This window comes from Cydia fagiglandana, chromosome 20, assembly GCF_963556715.1.
Source record: "Cydia fagiglandana chromosome 20, ilCydFagi1.1, whole genome shotgun sequence".
Classification (NCBI taxonomy): Eukaryota; Metazoa; Arthropoda; class Insecta; order Lepidoptera; family Tortricidae; genus Cydia; species Cydia fagiglandana.
In genome coordinates, this window is record NC_085951.1 from 4,387,168 (window position 1) to 4,410,765 (window position 23,598).

A 23,598-nucleotide genomic window follows, 5' to 3' on the forward strand; every position below is an offset into this window, starting at 1 on the left:
AGCGGAAATGAGTTAAAAAAAAGGTAACATGTCCCCCCAGTGCTCGTATATTTTATTTTATAGTAAAGCAGTAATATCACGATATCATGTAATATTTGGTATCCTTGGACAAGGTTCCACCAAATTATATTACTTTGAGTCCCGGAAGGCTTGAGGGTCCCAACTCATAAAATATTGATGTCAATTGACTTCGATCGCGTTTGACACTTACTTTCAGGCCAATTCGAACGTACACTGACATCAGAATGTTGTCAGAATGATGTCATTTAGTTATCGTGCGTCTCGTTCGTGCCAAATGTGCCAATACATGTACGGACAAGTACGAGCGAAATGCACGGTATCTGAAGAGGAGTTTAAGTGTCGGTTTTATACTGAATGTTTACATGATTTAAACAAGGCTTTAAAAAAATACTCGTAAACAATAGACAATTGTGAGGGCAGACTCTAAGCAAAACTTGAAAAAGTTAAAGTTGGCTCGATAGAAAAAAATACGAGAGCATAATTATTTATATTTCATTTAATTTCAATTGTATATCCTTACCCTGCATACCATAGCAGTATAATTTTAGTTTAAAATATCTTGTAATATAGCCGAGGGATTTGACTAGCGATATTTAATCAGAAGTATACTTTTGGGGTTATTGAGTTAAACCCCTGCGATTGTAAATCCCCCATCGCAAGTTTCGCGCGACTCCATATATTTTTATTCTTTTCTGATATGGAATATTAGGCAAAGCTCTGCGTAGGCGGCGCCCCACTAGCACATACAGTAAACAAACTTCATTGACATCATCAACGACACATATTACGTCACTAGGTCAATCACATGACCTACCCTGATGGCTCCTCTACACGATGGGCCAACGCCGGCCACTCCAAGGGACGCATTTATGCGTTAGAGGGAGCAATTGATATTGCTATTTCATTCTACCGCATGGCTGTGTCCCTTGGAGTGGCCGGCGCTGGCCCATCGTGTAGAGGAGCCATGAAACACAACAAATCGAAAGTTCGGTTTCTGCTTCTCTATCACTCGTGCTTATTTGATCGATAGAAAGGCAGATAAAGAAATTACCATTTTCGCGTTTCGCGATAGGCCACCTGTAAACAAACCGCCTTGGTGCATCAATGTCAATAGTGAAAACTTGTAAAAAACTGTTTAAGGCCTAGTATGTATAAGTTACTCTATGGTTTACTAAACAAATTAGTGCTGCACTCTGACGGCAGAACATTGCAGTATTTCTCCCTATCTCCTGGCTTCACGCGCCCTCTGAATGATATCATTCTGACGTCAGTGTAAATTCGAATCTGCCTGTTTTACTCTCATCTACACGTGTAGCTTTCAGTGGGGATCAAACGACGACCTCTGAGAGCCTACCGCGAACCACATTCGACGTGTTGCCTCCCTGTCACACTATAGGACGAATTTATAAGTGCGACAGAGAGGCAACACGTCGTACTTGGTTCGCGGTAGGCCCTCTGTTAACGACTTTGTCTGCGTGGAAGCCATTAAACTGTCGTTAAAATGAAACTAAAGTCGTGATAATCAAATTTAAGTGTTGGTTCAATTCAATTAACGCCATTTGCACCATCCCACTAACCCAGGGTTAACCGGTTAAACCGTTAACCCAATGTCAAATTGTACTGGTAACCACGGTAACTCGTATAACCGGTTAACCCCAGGTTAATGAATAGTGCAAGTGGCCCTTAAAATTATTTCTTTTTGTTCCGAACCATTCTGGACATTAAAGTCTAAAACACTGTATTGGATTTATTAATGTTTTTTTTCATGAACGGAGTTTTTTCGATTTCATGTACGGAGTGAAACATGTCGAGCGTTTTTCGACTGCATTAATGCGGAAAAGTGTGTTTTGTCTGGCGAGCAAGATCTTTAACTAAATTCCTATAGCTCTAAGAATGAAACCATTGCACTTGTTTAAAAATGACTTGAATAATTTATTAATTTCTAAGTGCTATTATTCGTTGCCAGAGTTTCTTGGTGACACTTTAAATTAGCTTGTAAGTAATTAGTGAATATAAGTATTGTATATATGCATGACTTATTGACATAAAAATATGAATAGATTTTAATAAATAATTACGCGCCGTTATGATTAAGTTATTGTATAACTGATTAATTTCTTTAGTTAAGTATATTTCCTTGTAATAATGTAATTTAATTGGTATATGTATACCTAATTTCAAATTTGTATGCCTGTCGGCGAAACATAGCGTTCTTAAATACTTTTTGTACCTATCCAACATTGTTACCTATGTTTACAAATAAATAATTTGTCTTGTCTTGTCTTAAAATACGTGAGTGACCCGTTCTTAATATATTTCATATATCTGTGTCTCACGTAAGTTTTGTTATTAAAACTGTATTGGATCGATGATTAAGGGCTGAGTCAGACGGCGCGAGAACTCGCATGCGATTTTAGTTACATTGCGCACTGTGGATTACGTCCAATTCAACCGACCAATCAAAACCCGCAATGGTACGAAACTCGCATGCGAGTTCTCGCATCGTCTAAATCGGGCTTATGGCACATACCTGGAAGCCCTCAGCTTCAGACAGCAGGAAGTAGAAGCAGCCGAACCAGTGGGCCAGGATCAGCAGGATGTGGATGAGGTTGATCACACGCCAGAAGTTGGGGTACACCGTCCGGGATTCCACGATGTAGTAGCAGCTCACTGCTCTGTATACCTGGAGAAATATGTAATCAATTTAAGCATTAAGTTACCAGGAATCGGATTTACTAAGGTCTATAATTTCTTTCAGATCTATCTTGGTTCTCGCATCTGAAAGAGGATAGATTAACCTATAGAAAAAAATTTGGCCTAAAACGTCAACGGGCAGGATGCCCAGAAGGCTGGCCGTATTTCCTCGCCGTATAGCACCACCAGTTATTGAGCGAAGTCTTAAGGACTGGGAGACAGGGCCATTCGCGAAATCGTCTCGATTTGTACAATTACCACTCAGGTAGGTACTTAGTGTAAAATTTTACTTCAGCAGGTACGTATTCTAGGTGTAATTAATATCCATTCTAATACTATCATCATTTATTAGCAGCGACATAAGGTATGTTCCACGTATGTTCACTAATGGCTGGCAACTATATCATTAGTTTTGCTCAACGTCTGTAGTTGGCAGGCCAACCAGGTCTGAATAATGACCAACATTACAGCTCGAGGCAGAGTAAGATTTATACGTGCCTATATGTTAACACATGTATAGTACAGTTCATTCTTAACGCTTTTATAACTGCGATCATATATAACCATGGATACCGCCTTTAGGAACATTACCGTTCAAATTCTCGGACCAAATTAGCACACATACACAATTACGCCTACATTCAAATAAGACGACGCGTTTACAGAGCCTGTAATCAAAGCTGGTAAACGAAATAATAGTCATCTTTATTACACTAATGGTACATAGCTAAGTGTAGATGAAATGCATATAATGTCAATAACTACCAATCAGCGACATTAATCCGCTAATAACCTTCTTGCTGTACGTACTGGCCGCTGAGAGTTCGCGGTCCATATTTGATTAGAATATGACTTGGACAGGGATAGGTTTATGCCATACAGTGAAGAACCAGTCAAATAATTCACGTATAATAATTTAATGCAGATTAAAAGATAACTAGTTAAAATGTTCTTATGACATGACAGACTAACTCAACATAAGTAAATATATCATTGTTGTATAAATGTATTCCGCTATAATAAGTATTTTGTGTATTTTATTATCAATCTGCATGGCAGTGCGAAGTCACGTTCAGGTATAGTCTGTCCGTTTTTCTAAGATCAAGTACGCCATAGTAAATGTATGGCGAAATTGATCTTAGAAATCGGACTGGCTATACAGTCTGCAAAATTTACATGGGTACACGAATCGGGTCAAAAATATTTGAACAGGCGGAGTCACAATAAAACCCCACTTTCAGTTCAGAATATTTTATATGTATATAGCCGGTCAAGCAAGTTTGTCAGTAGAAAAAGGTGCAAAATTAAAATTTTGTATAGGACCACAGCCGTTCACGCGCTTACTTTTTCTAAATTTGCCGCTCTTATAATATTTTAAACATTCGCGTTTTGATTACATATTAACTCACATTATACGAAACGAAACTGATTTACGTCGGTAAATCAAGGTAAAACTGAATATAATTCGCGTTAGACCCGTCTATAATGTGAGTTAATATGTTTGCCGTTCTTTTCTACTGACGGAAATGGCTTGAGAGAGAACCTACATATATGGTCTCTCTAATTGGACAGCTTTTTTCCATAGTTCTCTGCGAATAGCATCTTGTGGGAATCTGAATCGAAAGTAATGTAAAATGACAATACCAAATTTGATTATTAATTTGAAATAACTAGGTAGTTTTTTTATAGCTCCATCTCATGAAATAAAAAAGGAAAATACAAATCTGTAAGAAGGAATTTATTACTACATTTATAATTATATAGAAAATACCTAAACCAAACACAAGTTAATAAAATAGTCTACTTCATTTAGCATAACACCATCCCTATTATCCTCGCAATTTAAAAAGTCGTATGTTGTTATGAAAGTCGTATGCAGTTGTTACGTTTTAGCTTAGCACGGTAGTATTGAAAACAAATCGTCATGTTTTTTCCAAATTCTACTGAAATTATCTGTTTAATACAAGTGAAAAGTGATTCCACTGTCTTTGGTATGAACTAAAATAACTTCTGCACCACTTCACGACACATGAATATATTTTTAATTACAAAAAACGTCGTTTTTATAAATCAATTTAGCCATTTGTCACTGACTGTCATCTCGGTCGTACTGAGATTGCCAATCGAGCAGTTTGTAAGTACCGCCTATCGCGGGGTAGTTTGCGTTGGGTCATAATTGAGCGGACAGAATACTTCCATGTATAGCATTTCGCTGTTTTATAAGCATTATTGGGTTAACTAAAGGTACCGTTCGGATTTAGACTGCACTCGAAATACTGTAGCAGTATTGCAGCGTGACATTACTGCCGATTGCATTACTGCCGCAAATATCGATATCCCGATGTTGCTGCCGAGATATATGACATTTGCGTCAGCATTGTTGTTTTATAATCGGAATGGGAAATTCAAATCAAAATTGCAGCTGTTTGTAACTGGCCCCTACGGCTAACCGCTAATAACCGGTTAAAGTGACCGAACGATTTTTTACACAGGCGGGGCCAGCTACAAATGGAAAGACTATAACTGTGTGTACGTAACATTTTGATGTGATAGTGTGAGCACATGATGTAAGTCAGAAGTGTCCCCATACAAAACTAAACAAGTTCATTATCAAACATGTAATGTACTTAATAATCATTTTAACTGTAATTAATTTATTTTATAAGTTATGACATTTGCAATATTAATTTAGATTTTCGCTCTCTTTGACATTTGTATGCCAACCGGCAAAACATAGCGCTCAAATGTACCTATATACCTAAGACCCATGTATACCTATATTTCACAAATAAAGCATTCTGATTCTGATTCTGAACATTACCATACCCATAATGTGAAAGTATAGTAGATTGTTAACCAAGGGTTGAAAGTAGTGATGTACCGACTATTGATTTGGCCGACTAGCCGACTAATCGGCGCGCGGACGGCCGATTAGTCGGCCGACTAGTCGGCTAGTCGGCCAAATCATTAGTTTGGTCTAAGTTCGGTTCAAATGCACTAAAAAAACCGGACAAGTGCGAGTCGGACTCGCCCACCGAGGGTTCCGTACTTTTTAGTATTTGTTGTTATAGCGGCAACAGAAATACATCATCTGTGAAAATTTCAACTGTCTAGCTATCACGGTTCGTGAGATAGAGCCTGGTGACAGACGGACGGACGGAGGTCTTAGTAATAAGATCACGTTTTACCCAAAGGTACGGAACCCTAAAAACAATCGTAATAGTAACGCTAAAAAATTTAATAAAAAAATCCTACGGTTATATTTCACACGGCGACCGGACAATCGGACATAAAAAAGCGACCACAAGGTCAATAATTTCGCACAAAAGTTTTCGTGAGCACCCTACATAAAAATTTTGGTAGAATAGGTATAAAGCTTATGAAAATATGTACAGTTTATTTCTTTTTGCCCTGTTTTTCTGTCACTTATAAAAAGCCGACTAATCGGCCATTTTTGCCGACTAGTCGCCGACTAATCGCCGACTACAAATGAGGCCGGATAGTCGGCTTTCCCGACTAGTCGGCGACTAGTCGGTACATCCCTAGTTGAAAGACATCCATTTCTGTCGAGGTAGTTTGGCGCTCGAACGCAGTGAGAGCGCCAATAGTCCGAGACAGAAATGGTGCCTTTCACCCGAGTTAAACACTCTACTTTTCATATCGAATGCGAGGAAACCAATCAAGACAAGGCAATTTCGCAAAATCAGTAATGGAAGTATCTAATAGATCTACGGCCATGGTTTATTTTCCTTAGGACTTACTTGCAATCGGAGACTTTTCATGTGTGAAGGTTAATAATAATAACCCCTAGCGAAAATCATTTGGATTGCAATATTTACGAAAACACACATTTTTTAACAAACTGCAGTAATTTTAAAATGATTTGTTCATTATAGTATGAAAATCAGCGGGATTGCCTCTTACTTTTTAATTTTATACTTTTTCTTTCTAAAAGCCGCAACAGACTACCGGACCGCACTCCGACCTTGGTGCGCCGCACCACGTAATAACATAATAAAAGTATTTTAAATATTAAATAACAATTTAATTAATAATATAAGTAATTTTTATCTTGTATTTTATTTTATTTTCATGAATATAGTGCTAAATAACTTTAAAAATCAATTTAATATCGTACAAACGTTTAACTGTGGCTGTATAAGATTCTGCCTTTGCTCATTTACGCAAGTGTAAGGTTTAAAAAATATTTTTGGTGTATTCCTTTTGGTTCCCGCCTTATGAAATCGAGTAAATAGAATTCAACGAAAGAAATCAAGAATAATTTGTTTTTAACAATTCACTTACATCATTTTTTATAAAAAAAGGATCAACGTGGGATTAGTAAAATTAAACAATTGCCAATTGTTCACGGGGGAGGAAATAAAGACACTATTTTTCCATTTTGTTTCCACCCAGTTGTTCGTGGGACGGGGACGCAGAGGAGTACACCACTTTTCTGCACTAGAGCATAAACGTATCACTTTCTGCGCACCTTTTAGAACAACAACGACCCACTTTCAGAGCATGATATATGAAAAAGTTTTTTACCGGTCAAAGTAATAAAGTAGATACAACTATAAAACCTCTTGCAGGTGAAGGAAATAAAATAACTGCTTCGAAGAAATTAGTTCACTTGAACAATTTAAATTGTTAGTAATAGATACCATTTCACAGAAGGAAATGCTTTAGCATTTCTCCATTTTATGATCTACTATAAACTGGTTTTGAAGTAAGCTAAAAGTCGTAATTGTTTTACTCTCAAAACCGTTTTTTACTTCTACGTTTTAAGATCATGGCCTTAGATAAATCTTACTTTTTTTGTCCTGAATCATTTTATTTGTGTACAAAGGTACAAACTGATTTACTAACCCACCATACGTTTTTACGGTGTCATAATAATTAATAAAAAAATATTTTTTATATCAATGTAATGTCATAGTAAATGTGAATCTTGATCAAATTCATAACCGGTTACTACAATCAGAATACGCGTCCTCGATAGCTCATTCTGCGATCATTGTAGTGCTACGTCATAGTGCTACGAAGTTTGTTACACTGTCACACTTTATTATTCTTTGTACTCTATTTCTGTGCTTAAATCCTATGTGTTACTGTTATATATCCTGAATAAATTGGCAAAAAAAAAACTCCAAGCGTAACATTGACATTGAATAAACGAATGACGTCAGTGCAAACTCAAATTACCCTCGGTTATCCACCAGTTATTGAAGTCTTAAGGACCGCGAGACAGGGCCATTCGTAAAATGAAAAAAAAAAAAACTCTAAGAAAGGTCATTATTTTTGTCGCATAACTCCAAGCGTAACATTGACATTGAATAAACAAATGACGTCAGTGCAAACTCAAATTACCCTCGTTTATCCACCAGTTATTGAGCGAAGTCTTAAGGACAGCGAGACACATTCGCGAAATGAAAAAAAAAACTAAGAAAGGCCATTATTTCTGAGTCGGATAACTCCAAGCGTAACATTGACATTGAATAAACAAATGACGTCAGTGCAAACTCAAATTACCCTCGTTTATCCACCAGTTATTGAGCGAAGTCTTAAGGACAGCGAGACACATTCGCGAAATGAAAAAAAAAACTAAGAAAGGCCATTATTTCTGAGTCGGATAACTCCAAGCGTAACATTGACATTGAATAAACAAATGACGTCAGTGCAAACTCAAATTACCCTCGTTTATCCACCAGTTATTGAGCGAAGTCTTAAGCACCGCGAGACAGGGCCATTCGCGAAAACGTCTCGATTTATACGCACCATTATGGCGATTCACGGCGGCGCTCCCCCGTTTTAAATCTCCGCTTATTGGTCACATTTGTGAAATCCGAGTAAGAAATTGGATTTGGGTTTAATTAAAATTTGCATAGAAAGTTTTTTCAATGTAATACGGATTATTTTTGTATTTTATATTTAGAACTTTGGACATTTATTTATATAACAAATATAAAAAGTAATATTATAAAAAAATTACAGACTAGGATCGATAGGTACCCGGGTAAGGGCCGCTTGCACCATCCCACTAACCCGGGGTTAAGCGGTTAAACCGTTAACCTAGTGTCAAATTGTGCTGGCAACCATGGTAACTCCAGGTTTAACCGGTTAACCCCGGGCTAGTGGAATGGTGCAAGTGGCGCTAAGTGTGCCTAGCACGCTGCTGGCGTTGCCTCTTTGAACAGCCAGCGAAATGTGCTGGACTAAATATGCGCCGGACCTGGGGTCGCCGCTTTTTTCTCGGAGGCGTTGACCTAACTTTCTTACAAAAAGACTCATAGATAATTAATTTTTCACCACACCAGCTCGGAAAGGCTTACTTTGCACTTCGAAAACTGATAGCAAAGTTGCATTTTATTCACATGTGAGACAAAGTAATCAAATGCAAATTTTGAGTTAGTTTCTTATGTTTGCTGGTAGAATTGACTTTGAAATGATGATTTTGGATGACAAATATTTAATAACATTGATTTGGATTTGATTTGGTTTGATTTTGTTTGATATTTTACATTTAAAATTTGCTTCGGGTTGGTGTGGTGAAAAATGTTGTGTTTCACTCGGGGGCAAATTTTGTTTAACCCTCGTGCTTTGAAACCCTCGCAACGCTCAAGATTCCATTTTTCGAACCACTCTCTATACGCTCGTCGTTCAATTTTGGAATCTTTCGCTTGCTCGGGTATCAATTATTAGCACGAGCGGTTAAACAACAACTTTGCCCCCTTGTAAAACAAATAACTATTATTGGACACTTATTAAGTATTAAAATAAAAATGCTAAGGCTCTACCAGTTGAACCGTAGAACTACACTATTCCTTTATAAATTAAAACGTTTACAATGCTAAATAAAATAGTTATGAAACAGCAGCTGCGTTAAAGTCTAGACCTAAAACTTTTTCTAACAAAAAGCTCTCATTTTTTGCTAGAAAAAGTTTGACATAATAAAATATGGCCATAACTGTTTGTCACGTCTTTCCTGTGAAAGCATTCTCAAAATTAAGGGATAGTTTTGAATCTTGCTTCCCTGATTCAACCCTACCACTTAAAGGTACCCTTTCCTAAGTTATGGTTGTCCGCAGGAGTGAGCCGCAAAATCTATGTATAACCCAAAAGTTGGTTATAGCTTACCTTAAAAAATCTAGGAAATCGAATGATAGGGTTGACACCAATTTTAAGCTGCAGCAGATCCAGGGGTGTCAGCGAAGCGATGTCGAGCAGGAAGGAGCGCGACGTCAAGTAATGCTTAGCTAATTTCTTGGAGTCATACACCTAGAAAGAGAAACAGTTGACTGTTACCTTAGATACCCGACACAATTCGAACAATCATTAGAAAAAGTCACAGCGGTAGTATATCGATCTGTCACAAAGTGTCTAACACTCGAATTAGTATTAGTAGGTTAGGTCATAACTATAAAACTTTACACTTACATTTACCTACAACTACATGTATACTACAAACTTAAGTGGTGCCAACAATTGACACACAAACACATTATAGTTGACGATTCGAAATATAATTGGCACCGATTTGCTGTAGACGTTGTAAGAGAGATCGGTGCACATTAGGTATATTTCGTCAACCTTAGCTATTGAAAGTTTTCAGTGTTACATTCAACTATTATCAATTTATTTACTCTGTAAAAATAACTCAAATAACCTTATAATTTTGCCAATAAACCTTGAAGGTATATTTTGTGGAAATCACGTACAAGGGATGAGTGGGGCGGAATGTGAACGACTCAAGTCATTTGCGTCACCTGTTTCGTCTAAACGTAGACATCACGTTCCGTTTTAGCCGACTGTAGAGCTAAAGCACTATAGGTCCATTTACATGGTTGAGTTTATTGTACCATTTCTGATGGGATATCGTATGACATTATCTTAGGCAACTATTGTATAAAACTGCTTATATCATATCATTGAAGTAAGTTATCGAAGAGATTTTAAGTGAAGCCAACACAGAAATTTTTAAAACTGCACAATTACTGTTTTAAAATATCTACAATCAGCAGTAAAAATATACAAATGCTGCTGCTGTGGAATCTTATCTTAGCTTTCTAGGGTGATGGGGCAGTATAACTCGTGGAACTCTTAACATGAGTCGTGTTTCAGATATTACGTCCGCGCCTACACGGTGTTTTCTTTGTTGACTTCACTTAAAAACTTCGATAACTTACTTCAATGGTAATATGAATTAAAGCAGTTTTATACAATAATTGCCTACGATAATGTCATACGATATCTCGTCAGAAATCGTACAAGCAACTCAACCATGTAAATGGACTTTTACCTTTTAGGTTGATGGTGAACACCATGCTCACTTCGTAGTCGTTAACATATCAGAAGGCTAGGAACAGTAAGTAAAGTTATGGAACACCCACCATAAGCCCCTATTGAGGTATCCCGTCCACAGCTGCACGGCCAAGTTGAATGACACCGCGTTGCTGATGCCGCCCTAGCATGAAACATCTAGAAGTCATGGAACACCTAGCATAAGCCCCTGTTCCAGATATCCTGTTCGCAATTGCACGTCCAGGTCCAGCGCGAACTCTGTGTCGCTGATGCCGCCGTGAGTATGGAACATCTACTAAGAAGTCATGGAACACCTACCATGAGCCCCTGTCCCAGATATCCTGCTCGCAGCTGCACGACCAGGTCCAGCGCGAACACTGCGTCGCTGATGCCGCCGTGAGTATGGAACATCTACTAAGAAGTCATGGAACACCTACCATGAGCCCCTGTTCCAGATATCCTGTTCGCAGCTGCACGACCAGGTCCAGCGCGAACACTGCGTCGCTGATGCCGTCGCACGTCAGCCAGAATATGTGGAACATTATCTGTGGAACACGATTAGGTAAATGGGTACATTATTCTTAGTTGTTTCGTACACTAGTTATTTTACACCGTAATAAACACAAATAATTTTTATGATGGCTTTAAAACCATTATTATTTTTAAAGACTTATCTATTGAAACCCCTCATTTTCTCTATGAGATTGAAGAATCAAACACTTTTACAAGGAAAAAAGTAAAAAGGTTCTTTGTTTATTACTATGGGCCCTAAATATTAAAACACATTAAAAACATAGTCTGAATAAGGTTGTTATTAAACTACTTCCAAATCAATATACCAACTTTTCTTTTCAACTCTCTATTCAATTATATTAATGATTAACTTTAACAAAGGTATGAGATGGCAATTAAATATTTACATACCTATATTAACATCCACGATTAATAATGATACGTATATACCCACAACGAATAAAACCTGCCAGTATGGTTACCGATTAACATTACACTTTCAGATTCTGAGCAAATCTAATAATTAGGCGATACCACAATGCCTACAATACGACATTAACCTTTTAACCGCCAGCAATTTTTGATCGAGCGTGCTCGTGTCGCCACCGACAGTAATTGTACCACACAGAGTAAGGTTGGCATAGTTACGGGAGTTATAAATGTGCTGTAAAAACCAAATCAGATCTTTGTCTTATTTATCAGACTGTGGCGAAATGAGTTGGATATGTAATGTCTTATATATCAGACTCTGGCGGTTAAAGGGTTAAATATGTACCTACCTAATTAGGTTAGTAAACTAAATATTGTGTTAGCAATTCAATTCAAAAGTATTTGTGGCTATTCTGTGGCTTAGAAACTAAATTCCGAAGTGGTTCATGAAATAATTTATACTTCTCTAGAGAATGTTTCATCTAAATGAATCTTATAAGACCAAAGTTTTGTCTTAAAGTTCTAAAACTTACACTCGCTAAGCTTTAACTTAAACTTAAGAAACTGTAACAAACTGTTGTTTGTATTGTAGGAGTAATATATATACTTATAAAGTTTTGTGTGTACTAAAAATATTACCAATTATGAGTATTTTACTATTACTTTAAGATTATTTTTGGAGCAGTTATAAATTATATTTTTCTTCTACATGATGAAAAAATATGCAATAACATTGCTCTTGAGCTGATCCGATCATTAAAATTTTATCGAACTAGCTTCATAGTTTAATCGAATTAGCTGTTGTGAGACATACTAACATTGAATAATTTTATGGTTTAAGGAAAGGAGACCCAGGCTCTCCGAAACATGTCGCGCGAGTGACTAAAAACAAGTGAGTCTAAACCGTAAAATTATTCCATGTTCAATCTTCATAGTTTAGTTTAATATGTAGTCATAGTGAGGGTCAACGGACTGACTGGAGTAAACAGAAAATAGATAAAAGCAAAACTTTAAATTGCTTTGTCTCCCAACTTTTACGGTGTGACTCCGACGGGAAACAGTGAGCAAAACTTGACTTCTGGTGTTGTTACCTATTGGATGAACTATAATAATATACCCAGCCAATTGGCTACTTCCTACTAGTCAAATCAGCTGGCCTAGCCAAGGTGTCAATCGCTATCGCTTCGCCATCGAATCGCTTTGTGTCTCTCTATCACTCTTCTATATTAGTGCGACATGTTGGCTACGCAGCCAGCTTCTTTTTTAGAACTAAGTAACTAAACTAATTTGCTAATAAGGAAATTAAAATATATGAAAACGAGTATAAGTGACTTCACGGTCAACTCACCTACTTTTTATATGTTAATCCGATTTATTAAATAGAAATTGCGTTTATCTATGTTTCTCTGATAATTATCTGGTGCTTTATTTCGTGCATGGTGTGAAATTATTTATTTTAGAGGAAACATCCCAATTCTATCAGAATATAAATACAGAGTTCCACACAACCTAATAATGCTCTACAATTCTTTACACCGTGTGTCAAAAATATTTAACCAACCCTCAAAGACTCGAGAACAATCAAATAAATCGCCGCAAGCGCCAATTTTACGAGCCCCCGGATTAGCGGAGGTCCTACGGGAAATAATAACGGCTCAGAGATGTTTTCACCACACCAACCGGTAAAGAATGAGTCATATGCTTTTCTCCGTAAATAATGAAGATTTTCAAAATTTTATTTTAGAAGATAATATATATGTTTACTGGTTTTTAAGACGATTTAGACTGGTTATCCGTAACTCATGTAACTCATCGAGTTAACGGAGTTGGGCCAGGCGTGTCTCACTCCGCGATTTCGTCGCCTTGCTACAGGTAGCTAAAAGTACATCCGTTCGGCCCCAATTTTGGGGTTTGCCATAAGCCGCGCGTGGCGCTGTCGCCGCCTAGCGGCCATATCTTTGCTGATCGTAACAGGCGCGTTTTGTTAGAGAGTGATTCTTCTGTACTTAGTACTATTATTTATTCTGTGGTTGGGCGTGACACGGCAGAAGTCCAATCAATACCCAATTAAATACGATTTTTTAAGTTCGAATGCTGCACTTCGTTGTACTGTATTCAATAGACCGTTCAAGCGCTAAACCTCTGCAGCGAATGGTTCCATCTCGCGGTAGTTTGTGAACGAGTAAAGTCATTATCAACGGCTCAAGCTCTGTAAGGCTTTAGCCTCTTGCCGCCCAATGTACATTAGGATGTACACTCAGTTTCGATGGAATGTCAACCTTAATTAAAAACAAAGTAGGTAGCATTTCATTTGTCTCGTAATTTACGAACAAATGAAATTCAACCTAATTGATACAACAACAAGATTCTAACTTCCTTGGCCATAATATTGTACGGTGGGCGGCACGAGGTTAGAGTGCTGTCTAATTATTTACTTTTCTGCGTTGTATGTTCGTTATCACTGCTAATACATACGAGTAAGAACCGCTTTTGTTTTCCAAACTTTAAGATTTCTAACTAAGGGGTGAGTTTTTCTTCAAGTGCGTTGATAAAATAACTATTTGGCTATGCAGTATGAGAATCCGAAGTATTTGCTTCAACATCGTCATATCACCCAGACTACGTCCACTGCTAGACATAGGCCTCCCCCAAAGAGTGCCACATTTACCGGTTTTGCGCCACCCGCATCCAGCGGACTCCTGCGACCTTTACCAGGTCGTCAGAACTTGCTTAAGCACCTATTATTCATAGTAATATTTCTTTTAATACGCATATTATAGCGTAGGGCAACCGAAGATCTGTTTAAATTTACCTATCTCATATAAAGGTGGTCACGTAGGTATGGTACTCACGTTGCAACCATGTTATTTCATCATTATCTGTCACAATAAAGTGGCAAACTTAATTAAATGAGCATCGAATTAATTAAAAAGCAGATGGCTGTAAATAAATGCGTTTTCTGTGTTAACGCGATCTGGCGTAAACAGTTAAGCTCTCGAATTCGCAGTATTATTAAGTTTCACGCAAACTACAAAGGGCCTTCCACGAACCACGTTCGACGTGTTGCCTCCCTGTCACACTTACGTACGAATTAACAAGTGCGACAGAGAGGCAACACGTCGAACGTGGTTCGCGGTAGGCCCTCAGAATCGGTCGGTATATTCAAGTTGTGTGTATTATGTGTATACCGGGTGTTGCCTGTAATATGAGCAAAAAATTTAACGGTAGGCTGTACTCCTCATATTGATCAACGTTTGTTCAGCGACTTTTGAAAATAACTTGTACATTGATTTTTAATACACTTTAAAGGTTCAAAGACGAAATGTATTGCGAATTTTGTTATGTGTAAGGCTTGACAAGCAACGTCAATCACGATGATATGGCGTGGCGATGGCGTCCATTGAAGATAATATTTATTTTGTATGAAAAATAGGGAGTCTAAATACTTCATAATTTTTAAAACTTGTTGAACAAAAGTGTCACCGTTTGAGGAGTACAATCTATGTTTTAATTATTTGCTCATGTTACAGGCCACACCCGGTATATAGTGACAGATGGAGATGAACATTTATATAGATAAGATATTATAGATAAGAGTAGATACCTAAAAAGACTTTGTATGTTTTAGACACAGACAAGGTTTTCGAGTTCAAAATTTAAACCGTACTATGTTAAGTTCTTTGATTGATAATATGTACTTCTTGTCTGGTTTATGTAGTATATTAACTCACATTATAGACGGGTCTAACGCGAATTATATTCAATTACCTTTATTTACCGACCATTACCATTACCATTTTGGTTTATGTAGGTTGCATGGTATAATAATATACTCCGCCTGGTACTCTCTTCCCGTCTTTTCATGGTCACGTGACTGACACAAGCCTACGTCATCAAGCGAAAGCGCTATATGATAATATGCGATAGCGCTATATATAGCGGCCATGTTATTGTGACGTAGTCTTGTGTCACTCTGGGAAGAGAAGACCATGTTTTATTAGACTATGGTAGGTTGTCACAAACAAACACTAATTAAGAGCCGTTCAACGTGCACACTAGCGGCACAGATAAATAATCGTGATTATTTAAATTTAACGAAAGATATTGAAAAAAGGGGGCCGCTACGTACTGTATTGTGTATTTAAGTACCTTTTGAATACATCAAACTAGTTTTTATGTTGCTGGATTTGTCAATCTATGCGTCCAAAGTTAAAACGGCCATTTTTGTTTTAAGTTCCTAGATCGACGAAACCAGCAACATAAAAACTAGTTTGATATATTCAAAAGGTACGTAAATACACAATACAGTACGTAGCGGCCCCCTTTTTTCAATATCTTTCGTTAAATTTAAATAATCACGATTATTTAGCTGTGGCGCTAGTGTGCACGTTGAAAGGCTCTTAAACTTGCCTTGTTTATTATAGTTATTTTCATAGTGTAATGTCATATGGTATTCTGGTTTGGGGCAAAGCAGCTGACATACAGACTATATTTGTCTTACAAAAGAGAGCCATTCGTTCTATATATAATTTAAGGGTGCGTGAATCATTAAGAGAACTTTTTAAAGAAATTAATATTTTAACTGTAGCTTCCCAATACATATATGATAGTATTATTTATGTTGTTAAGAATCTAGACTCCTTCACTAAGAATTCTGATGTCCATAACTATAATACTAGAAATAAAAATAAGCTTGCTATCAGAAAGTTTCGTGTTCGTAAAGTACAGAAGTCATTCGTTGGGCAATGCATTCATTTTTATAACAAGTTACCTGAGGATGCTTTAAGATTACCCTTTCCAGCTCTTAAGAATTACTTAAAAAAGTCATTGATGTTGAAGGCTTATTACAGAGTCGAGGACTACTTGACAGACAAACATGCATGGTCCAAACCAGAAACTGTAATAACGACAAGTAGCAATTAAAAACATTGTATTATGTGTAGAGTTAAAGGTGACTCAGCTCAGGTAAGAAAGCACATCAAATTGTATGAAAGCATCTCATAACAATCAGTTAGATTCATATAATATGTATTCTCATTTCTTTTATTGATTTTATTTTCTTTTCCTTTTGTAAGATTTGATTTGTTTTCTGAAAGAGCTACGTATTTGTGATTTCATGTGCATATATTTTTATTTTTTATATCAAATTCTATAAAGTTATGTACTCACTGAGTATAATTGCATGAATTCTATAGTAATTTAAATTGTATTAATTACTCGTAATGCATGTTAATTATAAGATGTAATAATGTTTTGAAAAGATGTGTCCCGCCGAGTTTGTTGCCGGTCCCATATTGGGATACCCTCCTCCAATTGAGGGGGGATTTAAATCTTCTCGGGGCAGAGGTGTACGGTTGGAGCCGGTAAATTTATTTGACGTTCATAAGCGCATTGTAATATGCCTACTTGAATAAACTATTTTTTATCTTTATCTTTATCTTAAACCAGAATATTTAAACTGCTATTGTCATTTGCTCTGCGCGGTTAATATTTCAACACACTTTTAATGATATCGCCTAGGCGCAACTAAAGGCAACTTGTACAATTTGTACAAGGTAAGCGCTTTAATTTCGTCTATAACCTATCTGGAGCTATGTATAATATTTTTGCACACTTTGCGGTTTTTTATTTATTTATTGCGTTGCATTTCTCCGTCACTTTTGATATATTGATGAAAGAAATTTAAATAGCATAAATCAAGTGAGCAAAGTTTCCAAAATAAGGTAGAATACGGATTGTGTATAAATATTTATGACGTGTATGCACCAACCCTCCTAACGTGTAAGGGCATACATTCTTTTCGCTGATGAGCGGCCACGGTTCATTAGGCGCCATAAATGGACCCGGCAGTATGGTGGAAATGTGTTTTATGTCATTACGACTGAAGATACACTACTATCAAAGGCGTATCTCAATGTTTCTTTAGATGTAAATGCAACCTTAGTGTATTATCTTTAAGATTAACCTTTCAAGAGCGTAGAAAAACTGTAACGCTTTTTAAGAATTCGTTCTTTAACTATCGCAGATTTTGTTTTGTTTATTTAGGTCATTCGGACAGTGTATTATCGATTTAGATGTGCGAAATATTTTTAGACGTCTTTAAGTACGCATTATTTTAGTGATGAACAATAGAATAAATACTCTTTCGTTTCTGATCATCTATAGAGTAAATAAAATACGTATAAGTACGATTAAGTAACCATTACATTTTTAATTGTTAAAGTTTTTTTATCTATTAAGAATGGTCCATTGATCATTAAAAGTTAGGGTCGAAACTTTGTTAGTTGCCTTTCCAGAATTGAACGTTGTTTAATAGGTATGCAAATACTCGGCGGTACCTAGTAATTAAATTACGTATAATGCTTTTAAAATAACGACTTTAAAATTTACCTACATTTTATTACTTAGTAGCAACAGTCTCACAAGCGCTCTTAAAAGCTTTTATTTAAAGAAATCACGAATCAGTAATGTATTGCTTTCATTCAAGTGCTCAATTACTTAAGTGATACTTGTACTGAAATTAAATGTACCGAAGAAGATTTAAGTCAATTAAAGTTGAAAGGTGAGAAAACTATCCAATCAACTGCATAGAAATAGACTTTAAGAGAAAATCCATTCCAATACAAAAAAGATCAGCTAATTTAATTGCATTTCAGTACAATGTTTTACTCAAACTCTTGCACACGTAGTTGCAAAGTTATCTTTGCTGACACTAAAAACTATTCAAGTCTTTACAAATTAAGGTATAGAGGTGAAAGTGTCTTGGCAATTGTTTCACCAAATGCTAGTGTTAGAGAAGAGCTGTCCACAGCCGAAGTGGCTCTCAAGGGAGTATTTAAGATCGTACTGTCGTTTCTTATTTACTTAGCCCGCGTCTTGGGAAATAATGAAAGTAAGTCCCATAGATGACTTCATTGCTGATTTAGGTGAACAGGTTATTTTTAGAAACGAAGTGTTGATTTAGAAATGTTTTTACTAGAGATGCAACGGATGGTTGTTTGACCGGATACCGGATATTCGGCCTGACCATCGGCCGAATATCCGGTATCCGGCCGCCGAATACTCGGCCAGCGGAACTATATAAGTAGGTACCTACATTTCGGTTTAACAGGTGCGCACTCTGCAGGTTTCACCTGTTTCGTAGTGAACGTTCGCGCGGACTCATTTCTAGGTTCGAAATGAGTGCGCGTGCACAGTGGGATGTTTAAATTGTTTAAAAATAATAAACAAGTACGATTATGATCAAGACTGTTTCTTAAATCCAATCAGTTTACTCCAAAATCAAGCAATTTTACTATCCGGTATCCGGCCGGATATTAAAATCATGGCTGGATAGGCCGGATACCGGATAGTAACCGAATATTCGGTGCATCTCTAGTATTTACCTTTGCATTGAAAAGGTTTTGTAAAAATAATTGACTGAAAATAAGCGCTTCGCAGAAACATCGTAATAATTGTAGTACTTAGTATTCTTGTCACCATTACTTTAGTTTTTTTTCTGATCCAATTTCAGTATTTTATAAACATACTTTTATTTTTTTTTTATTAAGAATGCCTTCACTTCGATCCTAAAAGATAAAATAAAGCTTTCAAATACTGCAACCCCTTTTATTAATTTTAAAAGCGAACGACATTTCAAATGAAGCTCTCCGTCACTCAGATTCAAAAGAAGAAAACGTAAAAAGCGAAAGGGTCGTTGAATCCGGGGTTTGTGTTCTGGTCGCTTCGCGAAAACACTTCTGAGGGCTTACCGCGAATCACGTTCGACGTATTGCCAGGGATGTCACACTTACGTAAGAATTTACAAGTGCGGCAGAGAGACAACACGTCGAACGTGGTTCGCGGTAAGCCCTCTGAATGTCATGGTCACAAAAAACTATCCGATATTGGTGTTAAAGAGTGCGTTTATTTTATCGATACAATCATTCGCGCCTGCGAGGCGCCTCTTACATTGGCATCCAGAGCGGATACCGCGAAAACCGTAATTCGCAAATTGCGGGGATTTTTCTCTGTCACTCTAATTACGCCTTCGTTGGAGTAAAAGGGAAAGATCCCCGCAATTTGCGAATTTCGGTTTTCGCGGTAGCCGCTCTGAGTCGAGTGCTTGCCTGAGTATAGCCTCTAGCCGCCCAGAGACATATAAAAAGGTCTCCTGTTCCGTTCTAATTTGAACTTTGTGTTGACAAAATAAAATTTAATTTTGCTTGGCAAGGTTAGACGAATGGGCGGCTAGAGGATAGAATAGGTACGCCGAGACCGGTGGCAACAGTTGCGAAAACATTTCGGTGGATATATTTTGTAGCTTTGTCGGAATAATGATATCGTCCTTGAGGAATAACAATTTGGCCCTGTTTGTAAACAGGAGACAATCGATATAATATAACACGTGTATAAAAGTACGAGTATGAGAAGATCTGAACAAGTGAGATATTTATGGTGCTATTTGCTCACTGGAGTAAAATGTATCTTTTGAAAATAAGAAATACTTCTCATTGTATTATACTTTATTGATAACTTTATCTTAGATTTATTTAGTTGAGCAGTTGTGGAAACTTCAACGCCTAATTCTAAAGCAAGGCGTTGGTGTCCTGTATGAAATTGGTCTTACGCGATCCTTATAAATGGAACTTCACCTTAATAACTGGCTAACTGAATATAGAATATATATACATTATTCCTGGTTGCATTCTTACAGACCTCCGTTATAGTTCGTAGTTTTCGAACTGATCCCGACGGCTAATCCTATTGTCTATTGTTAAGTAAAACCGCTCGTGCCACGGTGCCACAATCACCTGCGTACTTCGGTTACTGAGTGCCGGCGAGTCGAAAACTACAGAACCAGTCTAAAATGTGTCATCGAGATGCGTAACAAAGGCGCGTTATCGGAGAGCGCACCTACGCTGGTTTTTTGAGCGTTGGACTAGCCCGCGCTCAGGTGCCAAATAGAATAAGTATGACCCTTTTTTGCAGGTAAGTAGCACGTGCGGTTTTACTTAACAATAGACAATAGGATTAGCCGCCGGGCTCTGTTACAAAGCTACGAACTATAACTATACTCAAGAGTAAAAACATCACATGAATTTATAGTCTTCAACTTTTCACACAAAGTGTCTCAATTAAGAAGTGTATTTAATCCCAAAATTTAGCGTAAACTCACATCTAGTCTAACTACCTATATTTTCATTCACTGAAAAGCGAGAGGCAAATATCAAATGATTGTCGTAAGTCGTAACTTTCTAGGAACTTATATAAGCCTGGATTGAACGGCATGCGACTTAGATACTACTCGCTTTCAATATCAGATTCTGTACGGTTACCATCAGTTTGTCACTGACATAAACGCCGTCGAGAACGTAATTTACTTTCTATACATCTCGCTCGCACTCGCATATTAGTGCAAACGCCGTCGAGAACGTAATTTACTTTCTATACATCTCGCTCGCACTCGCATATTAGTGCAAACGGGATGTATAGAATAGTACATTACTACAGAGGCCGGGACAAAAGGGGTTGCCGGCCGAAGACATATAGACGGCCGAGCGAAGCGAGGCCGGATAGGTCTGAGCGCGGGCAACCCCATTTCCCGCCGAGGTATGTATAGTGCTTTTCTCAAACATGCAATGAAATAAATAAAATAAAAAATCCACGAAACCCAAGTTTTGTTTAAAATAGAAAAAACTAAAAGTAAACTACACCCAAAATATAACCAACACGTACCTATATCATTATCACGCGTATGTTTTACACGAGTCGTGTATTTTTACTACCCGTATATTTTCATGTATCTTTGATTTTTTCGCCTTGTATCCGTCTAACTGTCGTTTTCGTCACATAAGTTTACATAGTCTTTCATATTGATATCATGTTTCACATACATCGTTGCTTTATGCATGGAGTAAATAAGTATAATTTCCACAGTGTTGACGAATTTGTAGTTACATTCATTTAAAATATGCCACAAAACTGTTTCTAATAAACTGTAAGCCATTTTTCTTAGTTTATCAAATAATAAAATTGCCATAAGCAACCATATACATACTTCGTCTTTGACTTGGCGGCAGAGGCAGCAAGTTATTTAAAATCAATTCTGCTTACGCTGCCAATTCCAACACCTACGATTACAATTAATTTCATTATTTCGTCGGAACTCATATTAAAGTAAAAATATCAACAACGCATCATTAATCCAATAAAACAGAATGAAAATTTTTCAACTTTACCTCCATAACAATTTAAAAAAAAATAACTACGCGTGTTTGAGTAGACCTTTTTACCGCTAACGTTTAGATGAAATATTTTAAATGTTTTTATTTGTGTAGTTAAATTTATGATTTAAAATTATAAAATTTGGTTAATAATGTATTATTTATTAAGTTCATGTTGATTTTATACAAATAAAACTGCAAATTATAGCAAACATTGTTTTTTGTTTTTTTTATAGGCGTAGTGGCAGTGTCATTACGAACCATAAAGCCAATACTGCCTCTAGTTTTTTTTTATGGATGAATGCCACGATGCTGTGTCACAAATATCTGTGAAATGAAAATTAAAAAAGAGGACTTTGCCGGCCTAGGCCTGCAAGATTTGTATGAAATTCCATTAAATACCTTTTGTCCTAGCCGCACCTGAAACGTCATACTTCGCAGCCTATTATAAGGAACATAACATCAATATTTCATTGCATGTTTGAGAAAAGTAAATTACGTTCTCGACGGCGTTTATGTCAGTGACAAACTGATGGTAACCGTACTGGACTGTTCAGTACCGTCATTACTAGTTTTACATCAAGCACATCTCCTAAAACAACTAGTATACGTTTGATTTTTGATTATGTGTGGCATACAATTCTATATTGTATTACATTGGGGTAGAGTTCACATTAGAATTAAGCAGCTGAACGGTCTCGGACGGTTGAGTGGGTAACGACGGGTATTTATATTCTCACTTCAGTTAATCCGACGTATATAATATTTCTTTCAATAATTTTATGTTGTAAGCAGAAACCGTTTCTACTGAAGCGATTTTTTGCATGATTCAACATTTCAGTTGGGTCTTTTTACTTTTACGATCAGTAATATATAATCGATGAGCTGAGAAAATTAGGTATGTAGTTATTAAAGATGATTTGAGTTACTGAACCATGGACAATTTTATTTTATTCGTGCAAAACCTTGTAAATTCACGTGGGTATTAGGGTTTTCATCAGGGTTAATATTTGTTACGCTTTGTGTTATCCAATCCATCGTGTTTGTAGCCCGTACCCCATTAAGTTAATAAACCCTCTGATTCGGGCAAGTCAGGCCTACGGGTTCATATTTCGATACTTACACATGGTTTGCAAAATGAATGATATTTTTTTTATAAAGAAAAAAATAAATTTATATTATGATATTATGATTATTAATGTGGTATGATGAAATGACAAACTGTGTAAAAGAAAGAAGGGGTCCGGTATTTAGGTACCCTAGAAAGTTGTTAAGCAGGTAAATATGGAACGGACTTAAAATAGTTGTAAACGAAAATAAAAAATACAAACGAACAAACATACTACACACATATATATAGACTGATAATAATGTCCCACAGTATAAATATTAGTGTAAATGCACAGTACAGTGTAAATGTTAAATCAATATGTTG

The 23,598-nt window shown here is 36.8% G+C and overlaps 1 protein-coding gene across 4 annotated transcripts in view; it reads right to left on the minus strand.

The window, feature by feature from the left end:
* The window catches only part of LOC134674334 (uncharacterized), a 121,048-nt gene that overhangs the window by 32,856 nt on the left and 64,594 nt on the right, over window positions 1-23,598 (minus strand). For all 4 annotated transcript variants that reach the window (XM_063532368.1, XM_063532369.1, XM_063532372.1 and 1 more), the window contains 3 exons: window positions 11,454-11,561; window positions 9,853-9,993; window positions 2,552-2,704 (listed from right to left, as the gene is read on the minus strand). In XM_063532368.1, coding sequence (XP_063388438.1) covers window positions 2,552-2,704; window positions 9,853-9,993; window positions 11,454-11,561 — 402 coding nt within the window. The remainder of the gene's footprint in view (window positions 1-2,551; window positions 2,705-9,852; window positions 9,994-11,453; window positions 11,562-23,598) is intronic.